Here is a 27,093-nt window from a genome sequence, read left to right as displayed (position 1 = left end):
CGCTATGATTCCCAGGGTATTGCTACAAGTTCAACGTCAACGTGTGTCCTTGGTGTTGCTGACTCCACTATGGCAGAGTCAAGCCGGGTTTCTGGAGCTCCTGTATCTCTCCCATCGGGATCCTCTACTCTTACCGTCTCCTCGAATGCTCCTCTCGGACTCCCGGGGCAACCCGCACCCCCTAGTGAGGGACGGCCACCTGCACTTGATGGCCTGGACTCTTTCAGGGGTACCTGGAATGTCGAAGCGTTATTGCAATCAGCTAAAGATCTTCTCTGGGATTCCTGGGCTCCCGGGACGAGGAGATGCTATCTGTCAGCATGGGGTTCCTGGTGTCCTTGGTGTCTGGAACGGGATACCGATCCCTTTACAGGCCCTGTAACTAGTGTGTTGAACTTTTTGTCTCACCTCTTCGACTTGGGATGATCGTATCGCTCGGTTAACGTGGCTAGGTCAGCTATCTCAGCGGTGCATGTCCCGCTTAGAGGTTTTCCCATCGGCCAGGATCCGCTAGTCTGCAGACTTCTTCGTGGGATGAGGCTGGCGCGTCCACCGTTGCCTAAGTACTCCTCCCTCTGGGACGTACGCATGGTTTTAGCGTTCCTTCGGGATTGGCCGGATAACCAGGACCTTTCCCTTCGCCAGCTTTTGGCCAAATTTGCCCTCTTATTGTGTCAGGTCTCGTTCAGACGTGTTTCTGATGTCCGGGCCTTTGATGTCGACGCTTTCGCGTTCTCTCCAGAGGTGGTCACCTTCAAGGTGGTTAGACGTACCAAGTTGGATTTGACGGCTGTGTCGTACCCTTACTTCAGGGATTCGCCTAAACTCTGTGTGGCGAAGGCGCTAGCTCGTTATGTAGCGGTTACCGCTCCACTTCGCTCTTCTCATTCTGGCCAGTTGTTGATCTCGTATGTCAGACCTCACAAACCGGTCTCGTCCCCTACCATGGCTCGATGGATAAGATGGTTATTGACACTGGTGGGGTGAATGCGACCTTCAGAGCGCATTCAGTTAGAGGCGCCGCAGCTTCTGGAGCTTTCATGGCAGGCGCTTCCCTTCAGGACATTTTGCGTTCGGTGGACTGGTCCCGTGAAGATACTTTTCGCCAATTCTACTTTAGACCATGCTTCTTTTGCTTTGCTGTCGGAGCGTTAAAACAGCAAATATGAAGCCTCCTGTCATGTTATAAAATTGTAGATTATACTAGCTTTAGTGTAAATATAATCTTAATTTTATTAATGACATGAGGCGAATATTTCCCGCCCGGTTTTTCTTTCCCCCCCCTTGTTTGGATTGATTGTTTTGACTGATTTTTTGTTTATTTGCCTGGTCTCCTAGGCTAGATTTGGTAGTCTGCGGTGATATCTAGGGAAGTTGGGGGAGGTATCTGGTATATTGTATTGCCGGTAGTTTATGATGGGATTCATGTTATTGTACTATCAGTACTAGATGATGGGATTCATGTTTTTCTCAGTACATTTCGTTCACTAATCAGTGTTTTCGTTTCAGTTTAATGGTTCGACTACAGTTCATAGAACCGACTGTCTTGCAGGATGAAGATCAAGATCCCATCCATTCTTCCAGATAGCATTCATCGTTATGTTATGTTTGTTCTTCCTTTAATTTGTTTATTGGCATTGCTATGTACCTTTTTTTGTCGCAGCGTGAAAGAGGAAATAGTTGGTTGGGAGGAGCCTTTTATGGATTCCTTATGTTTTTGTCTTTGGTGTTTTTCTCTCTATGTTAATGTGCCGCTGTGGAGTTCTAGTAAAGAGAGACTTAAGCAAATATTCGCCTCTTGTCATTAATAAAATTAAGAATATAGTTAGTTACACTAAAGCTAGTATAATCTACAATTAATTGGGAGTATATTAGTTGTCTCGCCCTCTAGTGTTGTTTTTCTATGTTGCACACAGAAATGAACTTGTGAAGATATTTAAATATGTTGTGAAAAAATACATTCAGAATTCAAAGAACAATTTTTGTTCACACAATGGCATGGTGTAAAATTAAGTATGAATGTGTTATTTCTTCAATATTTTGTGTGACTAAAAGTCAGGGTGGTAGTACTTTGGGACCGGAGAAGAAAATATCTGTTTAGGAAATGCACTCATTTCAAACTGATTGTCTTTGTGTGGGATACTAAAAAATGTCTAATTAATCTCCCATAAAGAATCAGGACTCGGAAAAAGACACCCATAACTTATGCTGACCTATAAACCATTTTCATGGCAATCAAAAATGGCATCCCCATTGCCAGCTATGGTGTTTATGGTATGTATTTATTTATTACTGGTATTTATAAAGCTCCAACAGATTCCGCAGCACTGTACAATTAGTGGAGGACGTACAATGTACACACATCAATACAGAAGGTAGAGAGGGTCCTGCTCGTCAGCAGATAACTAGCCATTGAAGCTCTTTTATACAAAGTGCTTAGCTAGATTGCCCGTGAGCTTACAAACTAAAGGATATAGTGGGGATTTGAGACAAGAGGTAGCAGGGGAAGTTTGGAAGTGATGGCTAAAATAAGTTCACAGAGAGTTGCAGCTATTGGTAAATTGTAAAGGGAATGAAGAGGTAATTGAATGAGAATCTCAAACAGCTGGAGGAGCATGCTATATATACAGGGGGAAAATGGGTGGGTAGTACTGTTTATAGTTTTTACACTCCATGGAATATCAAACAGTATATCAAATGCTTACAGAGATATTCACTGCAAATTGAAGGCCTAAACAGATGAACAGGAAGCATAGCTGGCTTGGGTAATTTTTTAAGTTTGGCCATATTGGCCTTAAATTTACAATTCACTTTGAATTCTTACTTTAGTGAATAATTATAGATTATCTGACTAATACCTTAAATCATGTCATTATAAATAGAAAGCTCCCTCATGAGATGTTGAAGGCAAATATTTTGCCAATTTTAAAGCCAGGGAAGGATCCTATGAACCTCAAATGTTATCAACCAATATTTCTTATAAATGTTAATGCCAAACTGTTCACCTCTATCATTGCAGGCTAACTGATAGGTTTTGTCTTTTGTCCCAGAAAGAATGGTCAGTAATGATTTAAGAAGATTGAATGGCATAATCGATTGATTGGGTCAAAATGTTAAGGGTCCTGCTGATCCTGTCTCTTGATACCGAGGAGACTTTTGACAGCCCCCTTACAAAATTTGGCCATTCTGCCTGGATATACAATGCAATCACATCATTATATAATATACAAACAGACAATTGGTCCTTATAAATGTTCAACGTGGTTCAAATTAAAGGATGGTACAAGAAAGGGTTTCCTCTTTCCCCTCTTGTCAAAACTCTCACTTTATGCAGATGATACAATATTTATTTTGGTTAACCTAGCCTCTTCTCTACCTTCAGTTCTGAAATAATTAGAATTGTGACAGATTCATCGGTCTAAGTACTGTCTGCTGGTTCGTCTGTTTTGTTATGCATTCATGGAATTACCTGCCCGTTCGTCCCTGTTTGTTTATTTCAGTTTATACCGAATAAAACTACCGAACGGACGGCCACCCAGATTTGAAGTGTGCTGCTGGTTAACCTATTGGCCTCAATTAGAACGTTGTGGTTAACAGCAGACACCTTTTAATTGGAACCGTATTCAGGGTGGTCATCGTTCGTGTGTCGACCACGAGGCGGCGGCCATTTTAAACACGCAAATGAACAGTGGTGTTCGACGATGGAACTCCAAATGGATACTTTTTCTACCGAAAACCGCAAAAACTGCCGCCCACCCTTCTTATCATCGGGCATACGAATGCCGGTCCGTTCGGGACTTTGTATTGTACAAATGGACTTAACCCAGATAGCCATCCCATGGAGTCATTCGTATAGCGAAAGAACAGTGTGAAAGACTTTGACTCCATGGCGATTGAACTGTGTGCATTGGATCTGAGTGCTATTCGGTAGTAATGTGCGCTCAGATCTAGGCTATCTGGGGATACGTTATACGAATTAAATGCATTCAGTAGTTTTACATTTATGGATTTTTATGTGTTTTTATTATACCATGTAAAATGTCGGTTTGCCTCTATCCATGGAGATAATTGGATTTCTTCCCAATTATCTCCTGGATAGCGAGGAGGGGTTTACTTGTACATAGGGGAGTGTTTATACCTGAGCCATTGTGATTGGCTACTGTACTTCATTTGTCCCAGTCTTCCATTTGGTCCCCTAGGGGAGTGTCCACCAGGTGGGAGACCTGCATAAATACCAGGCAAGCAGATTCCTGTTTTACCCTCAAGACAGAGCTTGGTCTTGTGTTTGGGGGGGGATTGCTACTTGGGAGTATTATTTCACCTGTTCTAGAGAGGAGGAGTTCGGATGATTCTCTGTTCGGGAGTTTGGAGCATTCCCTTATATTCCGTTCGGGAGTTTGGCAGTCTACAGCAACAGTGCCTGTGTCTCTAAAGGGGGAAAGTCTACTAAACGGCGGTTTCACTCATTTATGCTGGGAGTGTCTTAACAATAATTATATAAGTGTCTGCAATTATAAATTAAGCAAGTCTAAATGAGTTGCACTGCATATAAACATGGAACAAATTGATATAATAAATTTTCAGCAAGAATATGGTTTTCTTCCTCCTAAAATATTCACTTACAGTTGTGCTCAAACGTTTGCATATCCTTGGAGAATTGGTAACATATGTACCATTTTAAAAAATGAGTGAGCATATTTCTTTTATTTATTGTGGGATTGATATTCAACTGTAGGTTATAACAGAATGAACACAATCATAAAATAAAACATGGCAACAAAGTTGTTGTGTGCATAATGAATATATAAATAAAGTTGAAAAAATATATATTATTATAGGTAAAAAAAATGTGAGATGTATCGCACTTAAATACAATTCCTATGTATATGGGTTTTATGCTTGAGGATGGTAGTTTGACACAACTTTAATCCCTGACAGCCATTAGAGGTGTGCTTAACACTACAATGTAAGTGCTAAAGTCTCTAAAAAACTGAGGTAAAGTAGTCTGGGTAACTTTAGTGATCCTTTAGAGATGCTTGGGCAATGCCCCACCTGACATGTTGGGCTGTAGCCTTTTAACCTCATATACTCAACCCTGACCTAATGAGATGCCATGCCCTCTTCAAAAGCGACAGCATATCTAATCATCAGTAAAAATGGAGTATGAAAAGTGCAGATATGACAAACATGTTTCTTATCATTAGTCCTTACTATGCCAATAGATTTGATTTGATTTTTCTCAATTGCATCAAAAACTGGGTGTATGGACAATGCTCCACCTGCCCCTATGGATCAGCCTATACTGAAGTTATCTCTGATTAAGACCATAATTGCTGAGTAAGAACATTTCTCCAATTTTGCTAATTTCAAACTTTTCCATTTTGCCCTAAACGTTGCAATATCTTTACAAATGCCCATTTACAGTTTTCATGAATAAACTCCCTAATATAGAATAATTAATTATATTTTAATTTGCCAAACACAGTTTTTCTATAAGCTGACTTAGAAAAACACAACAACAAAATATGCTTCATGATGATCTAAGTGACTATATTTCCCTACTGATGAACGGAAGGGCAAAACAGAGAAATAATGTCATATTCCTATAAGAATTGGTATACTATTTATTGGTCCTGTGTCAAACACTAGCATCTAATACATTAATAAAAGGTATGCCATTTTTTCATGGACCTTACGTATATATTTGGGGAGATTAAGATTAAGATTAAGATTCCATACTGAACAAAGTTGTCTAAAAAGGTCCTACATTTGGGTTTTATAATGTTATATCATTACACCATTCTATTATTCCTCACCTGACAAAACTAAAAAAAGAAATTCAGTAAAAATTCAAACAATGAAGAAAAAAAGGTAAGCTGTATTGATTTCTGGAGAGTCCTCTTTTAGAGTACTTGACCAGTTCCAGGATGTTGACAACTCGAATACAGTAAAGATATTTAGGAATTATTATTAATCTAATTTTTTACCCTAATAGATGAACAATTAAATTAGTTTACGTTTTGGGTAGACAAATTCGATATAATGTTTTTTCTTTGTTAAAATTTGTTCTTAAAAAAGCCTTCAATATGCCAGGTGCGTGGCAAGTCATACAAGAAATAGAGTACAGCATAAACACAAAATATACCGTGTCATATGTTTCATGTTTCTTAAATTCACCTGTCTCAAGTATAAGATGTCTAGTTTTATCACACCATATGGCTATACTGCATTAAGCCAACCACTAAGTCAAAATACCCCAATGTCAGTAGATTGTTATCCTAATTGTAACATGACTGCAACACTTGTATAACTGAACTATTTACTCCAAGAACTGACAGCAATTGTATAGACATTTTCTGTGTTTGTTTTTGTTTAGTATGCATTATATAATAATATTATTGATAATATAATAATAATAATAATAATAATTGTTAGCTAAAATACGTTTGCAGTGCCTCTAACAAAATTAAGATTTAGATCTATTCCTATGAGTATAATGACCTAAAACAGTACATGTGATTTCATAATCCCAGGACATACTTGAAAGAGATATTTCAACATATTCTTCCAGGTAAAACACATTTTAAATATGTGAATAAAACAGTTTTAGTGTATAGATCATGCATCTGCAGTCTCACTGCTAAATTCTCTGCCATTTAGGCGTTAAATCACTTTGTTCATGCAGACTTAGTCACACCTCCCTGCATGTGACTTACATAGCCTTCCTAAATACTTCCTGTAAAGAGTCATCTAATGTTTGCCCTTCCTTTACTGCAAATTCTGTCTAATTTAGAACTTCTTATCTCATGTACTGATAAAACAGTTTGCTCCTCTTGTATGTTATTACATTTAAATTTATAGAGCATGAGACAAAAACTAAGTTACATCTGATTTAAAATGTAAACTATTTTTTTGAATGCAGGCTGTGTCAGTCACAGTCAGGGGAGGTGTGGCTATGGCTGCATAAACAGAAACAAAAGTGATTTAACGCTTAAGTGGCAGTGGCTTGAGCAATGAGACTTTAGAAGCATGGTCTATACATAAAAACTGCTTAATTAAGCTAAAGTTGTTTTGGTGACTATACATTTAACAAATGTATTCAAATCTTTTGTTATATCTTTCACAGGCTGTCTTAAGCTGTAACTTCTCTCCATCAGGATTTCACTACAGAAGCCTAGAACTATCTGCTTACCAATGGAAAACGCAACACAAGTGACAGAATTTGTTTTTAAAGCATTTGCATCCTTCTCGGGTCTCCCTTACTTTAACTCATCTCTATTCTGTGTTTTCCTGTTCCTCTACTCTCTACTTTTCAGTGGAAACATTTTGATTATATTGACCATCTCATCAAGCCATCACCTCCATACACCTATGTATTTCTTCCTTAGCAAGCTATCATTTATTGACCTTTGCTATTCATCAGTAACTGTGCCCAAATTGCTGTTAGACTCCCTGTCTGAGAGGAAGGTCATATCTTTCAATTCATGTATTGTTCAACTGTTCTCCTTCCACTTTTTTGGTTGTGCAGAATGTTTTATTTTCACTGTCATGGCTTACGATCGATTTGTAGCCATTTGCAAACCATTGCAATACTCGAGAATTATGAACAGACAATGCTGTTTGTTGTTAATAGCAGCAACTTGGGCCGTGTGCATTATACACTCTACCATTCAAAAAGGTTTAACCACGGAGCTGCCATTCTGTGGACCCAATGAAATACACAGTTACTTCTGTGACACTCCACCACTAATTAAATTGGCCTGCACTGACATAACAGTGATTAATATCATAACAGTGGCTAATAGTGGCATTGTGTCATTTTGCTGCTTTCTGACTGTTGTTGTTTCATATGTAGGCATTGTTAGTTCGGTCTTAAAAATTAAAACAATTGAAGGGAGACGTAAAGCCTTTTCAACTTGTGTCTCTCATCTCACAGCAGTGCTCTTATTCTTTGGTCCTTGTGTCTTCATTTACATGAGGCCATCCACTGAGCTCCAGGCTGATCAGGTGGTGAGAGTGTTCTATACATTCATAGCACCCACTCTGAACCCTGTTATCTATACCTTAAGGAATGAGGAAATTAAGACATCCGTGAAAAACCTCTTAAGCAGGAAACCTCACTCTTGCTAAAATCAATTAATACTGTATATAATCTGGGTATATGCACTATTTTATTATTAAACAAAAGAAACCTATTTTTTTTCTATGTAACAATCCTAACCAGAATAGTTTGAATCATTTCTCATAAGCTTTGATAAATTCTCTTCAGTGGTTGCTCTTTGGCTTTGGTAAATTTCAAATTATAATCTTATATTCGCATATACGGTGTCAGAACATGAGAAAAGCAATATCAGGCTACACTTAAAATAAACATATTACATTAAAAAGCAAATTGTGAATAAGGATACAAAATAATATGAATTATTGATACATCTTACAAAAAATAATAAAATTAAGTGTGTCGTTGATGAAGCATGTCATTAATAATAAAATTGACAATGTGGGTGAATTATATTATGAAAAATAATGGCATGTTATATAAATATGAATATTATATATATATATATATATATATATATATATACACACACACACACAACATACAAGATACAGCACACTCACTTATTCACTAAATAGCAATTTCAAAACTCACAGATTTTATTTTTATTTAATACCACCTAATTTAGGCAAAAACAATGGGGGTATAGTTACAGTAAATGGCATGTAAGCCTGCCACAACGTATGATCATATACTGTAATTAACCCCTTAAGGACACAGCTTCAGAAGCTGGACATACCCTTAAGGACTCAAGCTATTTTTGCATTTTTTGCTGTTTGTGTTCAACTGCAATTTGCATTGCTCTCATTTATTGAATCAACACATATTATATATCGTTTTTTAAAGGACAAGATGGGCTTTACTTTGATGTGACTTATACATATATAAAATCTAATTTATTATTAAAAAACATTAAAAAAAGAAAAAAAATATACCGTATTTATCGGCGTATAACACGCACTTTTTCTCCCTGAAAATAGGGGGAAAATCATGGGTGCGTGTTATACACCGATATCCCACATTTACTTACCTGTCTTGAAGCGTGGGCCGGCTTCACAGCGCGCACCGCGGTACTGGAACTTAAATTTCAGGTTCCGGTTTCCGGGGGGACTGAAAGGAAGTGTGCACACTATTGTGTGCACACTTCCTTTCAGTCCCGCCGGTACTGGAACTTAAATTTCAGGTTCCGGTTTCCGGCGGGACTGAAAGGAAGTGTGCACTATTGTGTGCACACTTCCTTTCAGTCCCGCCGGAAACCGGAACCTGAAATTTAAGTTCCAGTACCGCGGTGCGCGCTGTGAAGCCGGCCCACGCTTCAAGACAGGTAAGTAAATATGGGACAAGAGGGAAAGTGCACTAGGGGACACTATGGGAGGGGGGGGGGACACACTATGGGGGGTGGAGAATACTATAGGAGGGGGGAAGAATACTATGGAAAGGGGGGGACACTATGGGAGGGGGTGGAGAATACTATGGGGGGGAAGAATACTATGGGATGAGGGGGGGAACACTATGGGAAGGGGGGGGAATACTGTGGGAGGGGGGAGAATACTATGGGAGGGGGAAAATACTATGGGGGGGAGAATGCTATGGGAGGGGGGGAGAATACTATGGGAGGGGGGAGAATACTATGGAAAGGGGGGGAACACTATGGGATGGGGGGGGAATACTATGGGAGGGGTGGAAATTTCCTTCTGAAAATGAGGTGCGTGTTATACGCCGGGGCGTGTTATACGCCGATAAATACGGTACATATTTTTCACAGTTTTGGCAATTATAGTGTGTGCATAATATGTCCAGCTTAGGAAAAGTAATTCAAAATAAATTCATTTAGGTGTCTTGTTTTTCAAAGTGCATTATTTATTTATTATTTATTATTGCCATTTATATAGCGCCAACAGATTCCGTAGCGCTTTACAATATTATGAGAGGGGGATTTAACTATAAATAGGACAATTACAAATAAACTTACAGGAACAATAGGTTGAAGAGGACCCTGCTCAAACGAGCTTACATTCTATAGGAGGTGGGGTGTAAAACACATTTGGACAGGAATTTACAATCAAATAAGGTGGGCTGCCCTTTAGGAGAGGGCAAGAGACAGGTATGTGAGGTAAGGGTTAGTCTTGGAGGCCATAAGCTTTCCTAAAGAGATGGGTTTTAAGGCACTTCTTAAAAGATGCAAGACTAGGGGAGAGTCTGATGGCGGTAGGCAGGCTATTCCATAGGAAGGGAGTCGCCCGTGAGAAGTCCTGCAAGCGCGAGTTGGCCGTACGAGTGCGGACAACGGACAGGAGGTGGTCACAGGCAGAACGGAGAGACCGAGAAGGGACATACCTATGGATCTGTGAGGAGATATAAGAGGGGCTAGAGTTGTTCAGTGCTTTATAGGTGTGAGTTAGTACCTTGAATTGACTCCTATAGCATACAGGAAGCCAATGTAAGGACTGGCAGAGTGGTGAGGTGTGAGAGAAACGACTAGAGAGGAAAATCAATCTAGCAGCAGCATTCATTACGGACTGTAAGGGTGCAGTACGGCTATTGGGGAGACCAATCAGGAGAGGGTTACAATAATCCATGCGGGAAATTACTAGAGCATGGATTGGTAGTATCTGGTGCAAGAAAGGGGCGGATGCGGGCTATGTTTTTAAGATGGAATCTACAGGATTTGGCAACATGCTGGATGTGAGGCTCAAAGGTGAGACCAGAGTCAAGTATGACGCCAAGACAGCGCGCTTGCAAGGATGGACTGATGTTGGTACCACAAACTTGGAGGGAGAGCGAAAGAGGAGGATCAGTATTAGGAGGAGGAAAGACAAGGAGCTCAGTTTTTGAGAGATTGAGTTTCAGAAAGCGGGAGGACATCCAGTCAGAGATGGAAGAAAGGCAAGCAGTGACACGTTGCAGGACGGCAGGGGAGAGGTCCGGGGAGGAGAGATATAGCTGGGTGTCATCAGCGTACAGGTGGTAGTGAAATCCAAAAGAGGTAATAAGTTTGCCAAGAGAGGCAGTATAAAGAGAAAATAGAAGGGGACCAAGGACGGAGCCTTGGGGAACTCCAACTGAGACAGGGCAAGGGGAGGAGGTATCATTAGAAAAGGCATAATATGTAAAGGATTTCAGCTTATTTTAAAAGTTACAGGTCACAAAATACAAGGAGTAATATAAAATTTAAATGTGAATTTTTTTCGAAGTTGGTATGTTTGACTTGTAAGTTTGACAGCTGTCACAGAAAACAAAATTGCTACACAAAAGTACCGTATATACTCGAGTATAAGCCGACCCGAATATAAGCCGAGGCCCTTAATTTTACCCCAAAAAACTGGGAAAACTTATTGACTCGAGTATAAGACTAGGGTGAGAAATGCAGCAGCTACTGGTAAATTTCTAAATAAAATTAGATCCTAAAAAATATATATTAATTGAATATTTATTTACAGTGTGTGTATAATGAATGCAGTGTGTGTGTATGAATGCAGTGTGTGTGTATGAATGCAGTGGGAGTGTATGAATGCAGTGTGAGTGTATGAATGTAGTGTGAGTGTATGAATGCAGCGTGTGTATGAGTGCAGCGTGTGTATGAGTGCAGCGTGTGGGTATGAGTGCAGCGTGTGTATGAATGCAGTGTGTGTGTATATGAATGCAGTGTGTGTGTGTATGAGTGCAGTGTGTGTATGAATGCAGTGTGAGTGTATGAATGCAGTGTGAGTGTATGAATGCAGTGTGAGTGTATGAATGCAGTGTGAGTGTATGAATGCAGCGTGTGTATGAATGCAGTGTGTGTGTATGACTGCAGTGTGTGTGTGTGTATGAGTGGTGTGTGTGTGTGTGTGTGTGTGTGTGTGTGTGTGTGTGTGTGTGTGTGTGTGTTGCAGAGCCTTGGTGGGGGGTGGGAATTTTTTTTTTTATTATTATTATTTTTTTAATTATTATTTATTATTATTTTATTTATTTAATTTAATTATTATTATTTTTGTATTATTATTTATTATTTAATTATTAAAATTTTTTTATTATTACTAATTTTTTTTTTTCCGTCCCCCCTCCCTGCTTGATATATAGCAGGGAGGGGGGCTCTTTCCCTGGTGGTCCAGTGGCATTGGCAGTTCAGTGGGGGGAGGGGGGGCTGGCAGAGCTGTAACTTACCTGTCCTGCAGCTCCTGTCAGCTCTCTCCTCCTCCGCGCCGTCCGTGCAGCTCCCTCTGTCAGCTCACAGTGTAAGTCTCGCGAGAGCCGCGGCTCTCGCGAGACTTACACTGGGAGCTGACCGAGGTGCTGAACGGACGGCGCGGAGGAGGAGAGAGCTGACAGGAGCTGCAGGAGAGGTAAGTTACAGCTCTGCCAGACCCCCTCTCCCTCCAGTCTGTATTATGGCAATGCAAATTGCCATAATACAGACTATTGACTCGAGTATAAGCCGAGTTGGGGTTTTTTAGAACAAAAAATGTGCTAAAAAACTCGGCTTATACTCGAGTATATACGGTATACATTTATATAAAGAAGACATCACAGGCTATTTATTTAAGGGTATTTTGACACTTTTTACATAGCCATTTTCCCACCAATCTCTGCTACATATTGTAGTAAAATTGTGTTTTGCAGGGCTTATGTTTCAATTTGGGCCATTATAGCAGTTTGACTGTTTCAATAACCGCAAAAAGGCCTACCATTTGTGAAAGTAGACACTCCAGGGTATCTCATATGGCATATATTGTGCCTTAACATGTCGCCATTTTTTTACTATTATATGTCAAAGTTTGTGGTAAAAAAATATTTTCCGCATTTTTTCCTTAAGCATTACATTTGTGCTGGGCATTTTGTATATTTGATATGTTCCACTATGATCAAACACCCCTAATTATGCTCAGCTAAGTCTTCTGAGTAAAACAATACCCCCAATGTATGTCTTTGACACTATTTGGTGACGCTACAGTGCCATAAAGGAGACCTGACCATTTCAGTTTTTAGAGTAGAATTTTGAGAGACGAATTTGCAGGGCTTATGTTTCAATTTTATCACATGACAGGAGGCTTCATATTTTGCTTTACTCTCTTTACTAAAACTCCACAGCAGTAAAGAAAGTGAAAAAACGTTTTAACCAATCAAAATGCAAATAGGGAGTATATTATCCCAGTCAACAGGCTCCTCCCCCTCTTTCTTTACTGCTCCATCGCAGACAGGTCAGAGTTTTGGCTCTTCCCTATTTTTACCTCATGTGAATGTTTTATTTTACTTATTCCCATATATATATTATTTTATTATCTACTTTTTCCATTATCTATATAATTCTGCTATTTTTCTGTAATCTCTAACTGCTTTTATCCTACTATCTATCCTGTGTTTAGTACCACCAGGGTTACTTCACCCTAGTGGTAGTTTATCTCTTTCTTTGCTGCTGGGTTATTTCCCTGCATCTTTTCCCTTTCCCCACCTTGCCGCCGCTCGGCGGCTCTTTTCCGCCGCGATTTCCGCGGCCCTATTTCAGCCGCGGCTTTCTCCTCGCGGCGGCCATCTTTAATCCCGCGTCTCGCGAGATTACGGCCGCCATCTTAGGATCGTCGCAAATTGCAGCGAAATCCACAGAACGGCAAGTTCAACGGACACTGCAAGCCTTCTACAGTCTGCTACAAGAGGTCAGTCACACAAGCTGTTTAAAGGCACATCAGGTATTAACCTGTGCCTGACTGGGGTGCTGCCCTATATTGTGCTGCTAAGGAGGTCGCTTTGTGGCCACCTCTGTCATACTGGGTGAGGCCCAGAACACATTTTAAATCCCAACAAGTGGTCTATTTGCCCTGCTGGGGCCAAGTGGTTACACACCTGTTACAAGCCTATTGGGCATTATACACCCTGCTGGGGTGATTATATAAATAGGATTACTATCCTGCTGGAGCATACTCTCCAACATACCACTACTCTTACCCTGCTGGGGTATAATTTTATTACAACCCTGCTGGGGTTATCTGGCTTACACTGACCAGTTACTATACCGTCTAGACCCTGCTGGGGTACTCGGTTTTATTATTATATATCTAATAACCCTGCTGGGGTTCTGATTGTACTCTATACTCTATACAAATTTTTTTACACGTTATTGCACCCTGCTGGGGTCTTGCATAGCGTTATTAATACAGTCTATATCGACTGAAATACAGCAGACTGACCTCTACCACGCCCTGTGCCAATCATATACCCAGACACCATGGAGACCTCTCAAACCACAGATCTCCAAAATATGGTGAACAAGGCCGTTTCTGCCTCAATGGAGAAAGTCCTCTCCAAGATGATGGCCTCTGGTTCCGACAAGAGGAAAACATCTAAAGCCCACCCATCCCGCCATGACTCCGATTCTGATGCACAAGAATCTCATAAAAGCCCCGAAACTCTCACGGGCAAACGCCAGTGGAAAGGCGAAAAGGGCCACCCACATAAAGGCAAAAACCCCGCTAAACGCTCTAAACCCATTTCTGCCACCATCACGAATCCTCAAACGACTACTCTTCGGATGAAGAAGAGTCCCAAACTAAACCCATGGCCATTTTAGATGAGTGGCAAGCGGACGACTCAGACTCCAATGAAGATGTTTGGGGCTCAGACTCCGGATCCCAATCATTTTTTCCGCAACATACATTCATGGGAGAACCCCAAGACCAAGACAACGCGGAAACCCCGCAAGAGGATGAAGACACCATCCTTGACCCACTGGAACAAAAACTTTTTGACCCAAGAAAAATTAGACACCCTCGCTCAAGCGATTGGACACCACCTGACCACCTAGCGAGGTTTATGCACCTCTGGCTACGAAAGTCCATGGACAAGACGGTCCGCAACCGTTTGAGGTCAGAATGCCCACGGCCTTTTCTACCCGACCACGTGGCGGACACGCCAGAATTTGACCAAGTGATGACAACTTTTATGTCACGAGGTGGCCGTGACCCACGAAAAGGTGTGGAAAAAGGGTTTAGAGGGGTACAAGATAAACTTCTGGACTCGGTGGGACCACTATCCAGAATTATGTACTTGGCTGACGATGCCCTAGCCAAAGCCGATCAATTTGACCCTACTATGGTGCGCGAATGGGCGCATGACGTGCGGGAATGGGCTCAAAGGTGCTTTTGTTTTGTGGGTAATGCCAATGTTGCCTTATCATCTGAGCGACGCAAAGCAGCACTTCTCCGCATTGACGGGAAATTGGTGGAGTTGGGCACCAAGGAATTAGGTCTTATGGCACAGGGCAAGCTTTTCGGAGAACCATTTCTTAAAGAATTAAGCAGACATGTTAACGTCTACACATCCCTGAACAAGGCTCAGTCATCAATGAGAGTCTTTAGACAAAACCCCTCTAGGGGTGTTTTTGGACGGGCTGGCCGCCAAAGGGGCCGTGCTGCCAGCCGCTTCTGGCCCTCAGGCCCCAGAGCTACAAGACCACAGCCTTTTTACCCAGAGATGGGATACCGACCATCTTCCTACACACGAGGCGCAGACAGAGGTCGCGGACCACGCACTCGAGGCAGAGCACGTTTCTCCTCAGGTAAGCAACCAGTTCACTCATGTTTCCCTTCCAATGCATACAGCAGGTCGCATATCTCTTTTCTTCCAGAAATGGACCTCAATCTCCACGGACGCATGGATCCTACAGACAGTACGAGGCTACGTCATAGACTTCGTAGACCAACCCCGACAGACGGAACTACCACGTCCCATCAACTGCTCAAGAACAGACACATCTCTCATCAACGACGAACTACAAACCCTATACTCAAAAGGCGCGATAGAACCCGCATCCGAACCTCGAGGTTTCTTCAGCAACATCTTCTTAGTCAAGAAGAAAACGGGCGATCTACGACCAGTCATAAACCTACGACAACTCAACCAATACGTCACTTACAACCATTTCAAGATGGAAGGCATACATCTTTTAAGAGACCTCCTACAAGACAAGGATTGGTTCACGAGACTAGACCTCAAGGACGCGTATCTATCAGTACCCGTCCATCAATCCTGCAGACAATACCTTCGTTTCCACTGGCAAGGCCGTCCCTGGCAATTCACGTGCCTCCCCTTCGGCCTCAGTTCGGCCCCATGGTGTTTCACCAAACTGCTGAAACCCGTGGTCGCACATCTTCGAGCTCAAGGCATTCATTGCATTATATACCTGGACGACCTCCTTCTGTTCTGCTCAGACAGACTCAGACTGATACAACACACACGCTACACCACGGATCTCCTATCATCCCTGGGCTTCACAGTGAACTTTCAAAAATCAGCTATCTCCCCATCACAAACAGTTCAATTTTTGGGATTCGAGATAGATTCCACCTCCAGCACTCTACGGCTACCGACAGCAAAAATCTCAGCCATTCGCAAGGAATTCCGCAGGGCCATCCGCTCCCACACTATTCCACTCCGCACCCTCGCACGCATCGTAGGGCTGCTCTCTGCCTCCATTCAAGCTATATTTCCAGGTCCACTTCACTACAGGGCAATGCAACGCCTCAAAGCTTCCTTTCTCAGGGAAAACCCCTCATACGATCAGCCGGTCCCGATGACAGAGGAAGTCAGAGACGAACTCAGATGGTGGCTGGACAGCATGGAGGCATGGAATGGCCGAGCCATCTTCGGGAAAGCTCCCAACATGATATTAGAATCAGACGCCAGCCTCTGGGGATGGGGAGCGACGAGCAAAAATGTATCGACAGGAGGAGCTTGGACATCCCAAGACCTCAACTTACATATAAACTGCCTAGAACTCCTAGCCGGGTCTTTCGCGATCCGAAGCCTAGCAAAAGACAAGTCGGACTGCTGCATCCTACTCCGGATGGACAACATCTCCGCAGTCCGTTACATCAACCGCCTAGGCGGAGCCCGCTCACGTCTCCTATCAGAAATAACGAAATAAATTTTCGACTTCTGCCTACCCCGCAACATCTCCCTCACGGCGGAATACCTCCCAGGAGAGACAAACCTCACAGCGGATTGGTTCTCACGCCACTGGCGGGACACCAGCGACTGGAAACTAGATCCACAAATCTTCAACTGCATTGCGGAACGCCTAGGTCCACTCCACCTGGACCTGTTTGCGTCCCGCAACAACAGACAAACGAAATTATACTTCAGTTGGCTCCCGGACCCGGAGAGCGCAGCAGTGGATGCATTCCTACAACCTTGGCCGATCACAGGAGCCTACGCCTTCCCTCCCTTCGCCATGATAGCGAGGACCATACACTATCTGAAGAATCAGCAAACCTCACTAGTACTCATCACTCCACTATGGAGGGGACAACCATGGTTCCCAGATCTCCTAGCTCTATCATGCTACGATCCCCTTCTACTACCTCATCATCAATACATTCTAACAGATCCAAAAGGCAACCCTCATCCACTAATCCTAGACAACCATCTCCATCTGGTGGCTTGGACGCTTTCAGGGGCTCCTGGCAAGTCGGCGAACTATCGCAGGCTGCTAAAGAACTGCTATGGGACTCATGGGCCCCCGGAACCAGAAGATGCTATTTATCCGCTTGGAATTCCTGGTCCACTTGGTGTCTGGAACGGAACTTCGATCCATTTACGGCCCCTGTTTCAGCCATTTTGAACTTCCTATCCCACCTTTTCTCATTAGGTCGGTCTTACAGATCACTTAATGTAATTCGATCAGCTATTTCAGCGGCACATGTCCCCATACAAGGGATTCCGGTTGGCAAAGAACCACTTGTATGCCGACTCCTGAGAGGCATTCGATTACAACGTCCCCCACAGGGCCCAAATATTCTCAATTCTGGGATTCGACGTAATCCTCCGATTCCTGAAAGACTGGCCAACTAACAACAGACTCTCCCTCCGTCAATTATCAGCAAAACTCACAGTCTTGCTCTGCCTGGTCTCCTTCCGCAGAGTATCAGACATTCGAGCACTGGACATAGACGCTTTTTCAATCTCTCCAGAAGGAGTTACATTCCGGATATCTCGCTGCACTAAGACGGACTCCACATCTGTGTTTTATCCTTTCTTCCCCACAGAACCACAACTCTGCGTTGTCTCCACACTACAACAGTACGTGGAAACCACCCTACCTCTCCGGTCTACACCATCAGGTCAACTCCTAGTATCATACGTCAGACCACATGTCCCCATCACTTCCACCACCCTGGCAAGATGGGTTCGCTGGTTACTATCGCTAGCCGGTGTGGACACTACATTCGGAGCCCACTCAGTACGCGGAGCAGCAGCATCCTCAGCCTTCATGGCGGGTGCTTCCTTAACAGATATCCAACGCTCCGCAGATTGGTCTAGGGAATCTACATTCCGCACCTTCTATTTCCGTCCGAATTCCGGTGCTGCCATGTCTCTGATTCTACAGCGTTAAAAATGCAAAATATGAAGCCTCCTGTCATGTGATAAAATTGAAGATTATGCTAGCGCTAGTGTACTTATAATCTTAATTTTAATAATGACAGGAGGCGAGTATTTTCCCACCATTCCCACCCGGGGAGGAGGGGAACCACTTTATTCATGCTCTAATCATACTTATCTACATTTCTTCATTCTTCTGTTTCTTCATAACTCCTTGAATCACATGTTGACATAAAGTATTCACTGTTGTCATTAGCCTATTTAACTACCAGTAGTCTATACACTGAATATACAAATTACATTTATTGCAATGTAATCAGATGGATCACTGTCATGACTACAAACAGTTTCAAGACCGGTGCCTAACCTTTCTCATATTCTCTTTTCAGTTTAAGTGTGAAAGAATTTGGAACATCTACGACATGACCATAACTTTATTGTTCATCATATAAAGACCAAGCATCGGATGTTCTCCGGTTGGTGCCTGTTTTCCTACTCAACCCAAGAAGTTCATCATTCCCGTTGGATTCCATTTCTGATGTTCGTTACAGACTTTATCACTATTTTCTTCCCTGTTCCGATGTTCGCTTCCGAAAGAGGGGGAGGAGCCTGTTGACTGGGATAATATACTCCCTATTTGCATTTTGATTGGTTGAAAGTGTTTTCACTTTCTTTACTGCTGTGGAGTTTTAGTAAAGAGAGTAAAGCAAAATACTCGCCTCCTGTCATTATTAAAATTAAGATTATAAGTACACTAGCGCTAGCATAATCTTCAATTTGGGCCATTATAGCAGTTTGACTGTTTCAATAACCGCAAAAAGGCCTACCATTTGTGAAAGTAGACACTCCAGGGTATCTCATATGGCATATATTGTGCCTTAACATGTCGCCATTTTTTTACTATTATATGTCAAAGTTTGTGGTAAAAAAATATTTTTCGCATTTTTTCCTTAAGCATTACATTTGTGCTGGGCATTTTGTATATTTGATATGTTCCACTATGATCAAACACCCCTAATTATGCTCAGCTAAGTCTTCTGAGTAAAACAATACCCCCAATGTATGTCCTTGACACTATTTGGTGACGCTACAGTGCCATAAAGGAGACCTGACCATTTCAGTTTTTAGAGTAGAATTTTGAGAGACGGATTTGCAGGGCTTATGTTTCAATTTGGGCCATAATAGCAGTTTGACTGTTTCAATAACCACAAAAAGGCCTACCATTGGTGAAAGTAGACACTCCAGGGTATCTCATATGGCATATATTGTGCCTTAACATGTCGCCATTTTTTCACTATTATATGTCAAAGTTTGTGGTAAAAAAATATTTTTCGCATTTTTTCCTTAAGCATTACATTTGTGCTGGGCATTTTGTATATTTGATATGTTCCACTATGATCAAACACCCCTAATTATGCTCAGCTAAGTCTTCTGAGTAAAACAATACCCCCAATGTATGTCTTTGACACTATTTGGTGACGCTACAGTGCCATAAAGGAGACCTGACCATTTCAGTTTTTAGAGTAGAATTTTGAGAGACGAATTTGCAGGGCTTATGTTTCAATTTGGGCCATTATAGCAGTTTGACTGTTTCAATAACCGCAAAAAGGCCTACCATTTGTGAAAGTAGACACTCCAGGGTATCTCATATGGCATATATTGTGCCTTAACATGTCGCCATTTGTTCACCATTATATGTCAAAGTTTGTGGTAAAAAAATATTTTTCGCATTTTTAACTTATGCGTTACATTTGTGCTGGGCAGTTTGTATATTTGATATGTTCCAATATGATCAAACAACCTAAATTATGCTGAGCTATCTCCTGTGAGTAAAACGATACCCCCAATGTATGCCTTTAGTCGTATTTCCTGACGCTACTTTGCCATATAGGAGACCTGACCATTTTAGTTTTTACTAGAATTTTATAGGTTTATGACTCATTTTGGGTTCTAATAGCAGGTTGCTTATTCAAACTTCCCCCACAAAGACCTACCATTTTTTAAAGAAGACACCCCAGGGTATTTCAAAAGGCCCATTTTGAACCTTAGGGTGGGATAATTTTTTCGCTAGTGAATACCAAGTCTAGTAGTAGTAAGCATTTTCTCTGCCTTTTTGACACATACTTTGAGATTTTACTGCATAGTTTACAATACTTAGGTGTGCTACGGCAGTATAATGCTTCATATGTCACTCAGCTATGTCGTCTGAGTACAGCAATACCCCCGTGTGTACCTTTCCCAGGTATATGTGGATGTTGGAGGGGCAAATTTGAGACTCGGCAATTTCAGGTCTGTTTCAAACTTTGAATTTTTACGCTGGGTCCATGTCCCATTTTGGGGCATTTGACAGGTTGAGAATTCAAACTTCCCCCACAAAGGCCTACCGTTTTTTAAAGAAGACACCCCAGGGTATTTCAAAAGGCCCATTTTGATCCTTAGGGTGGGATCATTTTTTCGCTAGTGAGTACCAAGTCTAGTAGTAGTAAGCATTTTCTCTGCCTTTTTGACACACACTTTGAGATTTTACTGCATAGTTTACAATCCTTAGGTGTGCTACGGCAGTATAACGCTTCATATGTCACTCAGCTTTGTCGTCTGAGTACAGCAATACCCCCGTGTGTACCTTTCTCAGGTATATGTGGATGTTGAAGGGGCAAATTTGAGACTCGCCCATTTCAGGTTTGTTTCAAACTTTGAATTTGCATGCTGGGTCCATGTCCCATTTTGGGTCAAACTCTGAGGCACTCTCTGTCACCTCTGAATCCGCTGTCAGAATTCTCTAACTGTACTTCCTAAGCATTTTGAACTTTTTACACAAGAACTTTAACAAAACAATGTTATAATAATGTTATTTTTTTTGTTTTTTTTTTTGTATTTTTACCCCTAGCATACGCACTAAACTCCCCAATTTCCCATGAACTATCATCCACCCCAATTAACTAAATAAAAGGTAAAAAAAAAATATATATATAGTCAGTGGTTAAATACCAGAACTGACAACAAGAATATTAATTGTATTGAGAATGTATTGGCACTGAGTATGAAATAATTTAAAACAGTTCCCAATACAAAGACCAGGCTGAGAGGGACAATCAGGGCAGTAGAAACTGGTCTCTGTTCGAATCCCTCTCTGGTAACACAGCCTGCACCTTTTCTGTGGGGCCTTTTTTGGGGGGGTTGGTGGTATCCGAAAGCAGAAGTGACCTGTCTGAATATCTCTGCTGCTAGGCCCTGCTGATGGCTCCCCACTGTGGCACTCAGTGAGCAGCACGGAAATTAGCTGGAACTGAAATGTAAGAAATGTACATTTCAGCTGAGGATTTGCCTTTTTGAAAAGGATGAATGCATTGTGAGTAGCCATTTGCATTAAATAAATGCCCACTTTCTTATACCAGGCCCTGGTCTTTCTCATTATAAGATATGGCTGCAGCAGTTGATCAGACAGGTCAACTCCCCCCATGTGTTTATTGTATTGCTGTCTTGTTTCCTGTCTGCCACGGACTGCGACCCTGCGTGTGTGTTCACTGTGCATGGTAGTCAGTATGAACACCTCCTTTTTGTCTCTGTATTTCAGAGCCAGCAGTTCGTCCTGGCATAGAGCAGCCGTTTCCCCCTTTTTAATTTTTTTCTCTGCCAGAGTCTTGGGGAAGCCGGTGCGTGTCTTGCGGATAGTGCCGCAGACCACAGTCTCAAAACAATATAGCATTTTTTGGAGGGGTATGCTATTGTAATAAGTATCAAGGTAGAGGTGGTACCCCTTGTTCAGTAGCGGGTTCATTAGATCCCAAACTATTTTTCCGCTAGTCCCAACTACATCAGGGCAACCTGGGGGATCCCGGTGGCTATCTTTACCTTCATATACTCTGAAGGTATAAACATACCCACTGCTACTTTCACATAACTTGTATAGCTTGATGCCATACCGGGATCTTTTGGCTGGGATGTATTGCTTGAAGCCCAGTCTACCCTTGTATTTCATTAGGGACTCGTCAATACATATATTATTTTGGGGAGTATAAATTATGCCAAATTCTTTATTAAAATGGTTAATTAGGGGGCGGATTTTATAGAGTTTGTCATACTGCTGATGATCTTTGCGGTGGCACTTCGAATTATCATTGAAGTGCAGAAAACACAGTACTGATTCGTATCTGGGCCTACTCATGGTCTGAGAGAAAATGGGAGTATTGCATACTGGGTTTTTGGACCAGTACATTCGGATGCTGGGCTTTTTTATAATTCCCATTAGCATGGTTAGTGCCCAGAACTGTTTTAACTCTGGCACACTGGTGGGGTACCAGCTCCCTTTTGTGGCAAGGTAACTTGTTGCATTTTGTGCCAGATACTGCGCTGCATAAATATTTGTTTGTGTAACTATCTGCCCTAAAAAATCATCCCCAAGGAACAGCTCCATAAAATCCTGGGAGTTATAGCTGGTCACGTCTCCCTGAATACCAGGAGTCGCAGTGAACAGAGGGATGTCGGGGACCTTTTCTGATCTTTTTTTAATATTTTTTTTTAACTTTTTTAAAACTCTTAAAACTCTTAAAAACTTTCTTAAACCTCTAAAAACTTTTTAAAAAATTAACCCCTGTGGGTAAAAACAGAAATCAGATCACCGCTAAACACAGTGCTTACACCTATCAAAGCAGAAATGCTTTGACTTAAAATAAACTACTTTTTTTTCTCTTTTTTCCTTTTCTCACTTTTTTTTATACTTTTATAAACTTTTAATAACTTTTACAAATTTTTAATAAGTTTCTAAAACGTTTCCGCTTCCTAGCTACACTAATGCTAGATTCCCCAATTCCCCCTAGCTTCAATCCACCCCAGCTAACTAATTAACAGAAAATAATAGTAAAAAAGAAAATTATATTTAACCCCTGAGGGTTAAAAAGAAAATAAAGTTAACCCCTGAGGGTCAGGGACACAAAATTTCAAACGATCCGTCTCTCTCCACTTCTAATCACACACAGAGGTGGAGGGAGGAGGATCAGAAGTCCCAGCAGCACTGTGATCGCTGTGACTGGCTGTCACAGCGATCACATGTGCTGGGACAGCGCTATTGGCTGTTGCTGGGCTTCCTCAAACGCTGAGGCACCCAGCAACAGCGTTAACCCCACGATCGCCGCGATCGTGGCGATCTGGCGTTAACTTTAGTAATTGACGGAAATTTTCCGTCAAGCGTCCTTAAGGGTAGGTCTGCCTTAACGGAAAATTTCCGTCAAGCGTCGTTAAGGGGTTAAACCCTTTATTTAACCTTCCACTACAGAGAGTCCCAGGAGGAAGCAGTGTTAATTTTGTTGACTAACAATTGTCTACAAGTTTTGAAATTTAGTCAACTAAAACTCGACTAAAACTAGAACAAATGAGATGACTAAATACCGACTAAAACTAAAATGGCTTTTTAGTCAAAATTAACACTTCACAAAGGTGCTGAGATAGGGGCAAAAGAGACAGGCCAGGGTTTTGGAGAGAGACGCCTAGAGAGGCTGAGAGGACACAAAGAGACACAGAGGGGTTGATGAAGGGGCAAAAGAGGCTTTAGATAAACCCATTATATTATAGTCGTGTTGACTAAAATCTCCAGTAGATTTAGTCGACTAAAATCTACTGGAAATTTAGTCGACTAAAACGAAAACAATTCAGATGACTAAATACCGACTAAAACTAAAATAGCTTTTTAGTCAAAAGACTATGACTAAACTAAATTGAAATGTGCCGCATAAATTAATACTTGGAGGAAGCATTTCCCAAGTAAGTTGATTGATCTCATAAGAGCAGGCATTAGGTTGTTGGAGTATGACCTGCCGAGAATAGGGTACATTGATGTTGTGACAGGTTTATGCAAAATATGATCATAGACTGTAACTAAGCCCCCATTATTTTATGCCTAGGTGAGGTGTTTTTAAATAAAACAATTACACAGCACCCTCATAAGTATGCATGTTCAGGTGAGTGCAGGCCTTTTGGGGTATATATATATACACACACACAGTATCTCACACAAGTGAGTACACCCTTCACATTTTTTAAAAATATTTTATTATATCTTTTCATGTGACAACACTGAAGAAATTACACTCTGCTACAATGTAAAGTAGTAAGTGTACAGCCTGCATAACAGTGTAAATTTGCTGTCCCCTCAATATAACTCAACACACAGCTATTAATGTCTAAAATGTTGAGGTAAAATGGCTAATTAGGACCAATTTGGACATTTCCACTTAGGGGTGCACTCACTTTCGTTGTCAATCGTTTAGACATTAATGGCTGTGTGTTGAGTTATTTTGAGGGGGCAGCAAATTTACACTGTTATACAGACTGTACACTTACTACTTTACATTGTAGCAGAGTGTAATTTCTTCTGTGTTGTCACATGAAAAGATATATATGTTAAAAGGCCGTTTTGCCCGAATCTGTGGGAGGAGTTATGACCCCTATTTAAACACCTAACCCTCTACTTACCTTTGCCGTTCAAGCTGTTTGTCCCAGCACTTCCGGTCCATAGTTACGCCAAAATTCCAGCCTCCAGCAGCAGTTTGTCGCCAACAGCTCTCCTGCCTCCGACCTCTGTGCCTGCCAACCGGCTTCTAACCAACATTGCTACCCGGCTTCCGATCACGAAACCGGCACGTCCACCCCCAACGTGGGTTATAATCTTCTAAATGGGCCAGGGCTAAGATTCTTCACTACGATTTCAACAACAATCATCTAAACCTTACACCACTTTGCTACTACTAATTTTAACAGTACATTGCTTGTCTCTCATTTCTACATATCATTACTTAGACCTGCGTCATTACCGCAGTTTCGCCAAGTTCTACGCCATCAACCACCAACAGAAAATTTGGCCCGGGCATTTTTTAATTACAGCGGCCCACTAAAAAGGGGGCGGGGCCAGACAGGGTGTGTTTTGTCATCACCAATGACAAGCCCGCCCCATCACAAAGTGAGCATGTTGGTTCAATGCTCTTCCAGGGTAGACCATGCGCAGAGCTCTGCTGAAGAGCTCTGGCATGAGAAAAATACCCTGTATTTGTTCTGCACAGCACAAGCAAATTTAATAACATGCTTGCACTGTGTTTGCTTGATATTTGTCTCTGGTGTCTCCATAGTTGGGATACTAGGAGACAAAAATGCTAGGAAAGCATATTGTGCAGTGTGTGTGAGGGTGCTCTGTGTGTGTGTGTGTGTGTAAGGGGTGTAGTGTGTGTGCGAGAGGGGTGCAGTGTGTGTGTGAGTGATGGGTGCTGTGTTTGCGTGAGGGTGCTATGTGGGTAAGGGTGCAGTGTGTGTGTGCTGTGTGTGAGTGGGTGCTGTGTTTTCGTGAGGGTGCTATGTGCGTGTGAGGAAGCTGTGTGTGAGGGTGCAGTGTATGCATGTGAGGAAGCTGTGAGTGTCAGGGGTGCAGTGTGTGTGAGTGAGGGTGCTGTGAGTGTCAGGGGTGCAGTGTGTGTGTGTGTGCTGTGCGTGTTGGGGTGCAGTGTATGTGTGAGGGTGCTGTAAGTGTTAGGGATGCATTGTGTGTGTGGTGTGAGTGTCAGGGGTGCAGTGTGTGTGTGTGTGTGAGGGTGCTGTGAGTGTCAGGGGTGCAGTGTGTGTGTGCTGTGCATGTCAGGGGTGCAGTGTGTGTGTGAGGGTGCTGTGAGTGTTAGGGGTGCATTTTGTGTGTGCTGTGAGTGTCAGGGATGCAGTGTGTGTGTGAGGGTGCTGTGAGTGTTGGGGTGCATTGTGTGTGTGCGGTGCTGTGAGTGTTAGGGGTGAATTGTGTGTGTGCTGTGAGTGTCAGGGGTGCAGTGTGTGTGTGTGTGAGGGTGCTGTGAGTGTCAGGGGTGCAGTTTGTGTGTGTGTGCTGTGTGTGTCAGGGGTGCAGTATGTGTGTGAGGGTGCTGTGAGTGTTAGGGGTGCATTGTGTGTGTGCTGTGAGTGTCAGGAGTGCAGTGTGTGTGAAGGTGCTGTGAGTGTCAGGGGTGCAGTGTGTGTGTGTGCGTGTCAGGGGTACAGTGTGTGTGTGCGGGTGCTGTGAGTGTTAGGGGTGCAGTGTGTGTGTGAGGGTGCTGTGCGTGTTAGGGGTGCAGTGTGTGTGTGTGTGTGTTAGGGGTGCAGGGTGTCTGTGAGTAAGTTTGGCTGCTGTGACTTATTATATCCCCCCTCCCTGCTTACCTTTAGCCTGGGAGGGGGGATCCTGCTGCTGGGGCTGCCATCCATCCCTGGTGGTCCTAGATGTTGGGCTAGAGTTCACTCTCTCGAGACCCGGAGTGTTGCCATGGCAACGCTCCGAATCTCGTGAGAGGAACCCGGCGGAGCTGTAAGTTAGAGCTCCTCCGGGTTCCTCTGCTGGCAGGCTGGCTCCCTCCCTCTCTCCCTGCCGGCGGCCGCAATATCCTGCATGTGGGCCTGTGAGGGAGATCTTTGATCTCCCCACTGGCCTGCTGTGGACTACTTCAGGGCCGGCGCTCGGATAGTACTGGCTCTGCAAAGACCGGCAGGAGAGATCCTGTGATCTCCCTGCCGGCCTCGGCCCACGGCCACCGCGGCCCACCGGGAATTTGCCCGGTGGGCACGATGGCCAGTCCGGGCCTGATAGACAGTGTTTCAATTGAGCTTTTAAATAATAGATATTGCTCAGATTTCTGATCAGGGCTTGTCTTCCAGGCTGGTGAATTTTCTTGCAATGA

General features: G+C 42.6%; 1 protein-coding gene across 1 annotated transcript; it reads left to right on the top strand.

Moving 5' to 3' along the window:
- Positions 1–7,194: 7,194 nt before the first annotated feature.
- LOC134612136 (olfactory receptor 4E2-like) lies at positions 7,195–8,130 on the top strand. Its single transcript, XM_063456511.1, has one exon. The coding sequence runs from the start codon at positions 7,195–7,197 to the stop codon at positions 8,128–8,130; it is 936 nt and encodes a 311-aa protein (XP_063312581.1).
- Positions 8,131–27,093: the final 18,963 nt, after the last annotated feature.

Source organism: Pelobates fuscus, chromosome 5, assembly GCF_036172605.1.
Source record: "Pelobates fuscus isolate aPelFus1 chromosome 5, aPelFus1.pri, whole genome shotgun sequence".
Taxonomy (NCBI): Eukaryota; Metazoa; Chordata; class Amphibia; order Anura; family Pelobatidae; genus Pelobates; species Pelobates fuscus.
The sequence above is the reverse complement of the archived record's forward strand: the minus strand, read 5'-3'. Positions and strand labels throughout refer to the sequence as shown.

What these genes read in the sequence shown, in the direction of transcription:
- LOC134612136 (XM_063456511.1), top strand. Translation starts at nt 7,195, where the DNA reads ATGGAAAACGCAACACAAGTGACAGAATTTGTTTTTAAAGCATTTGCA.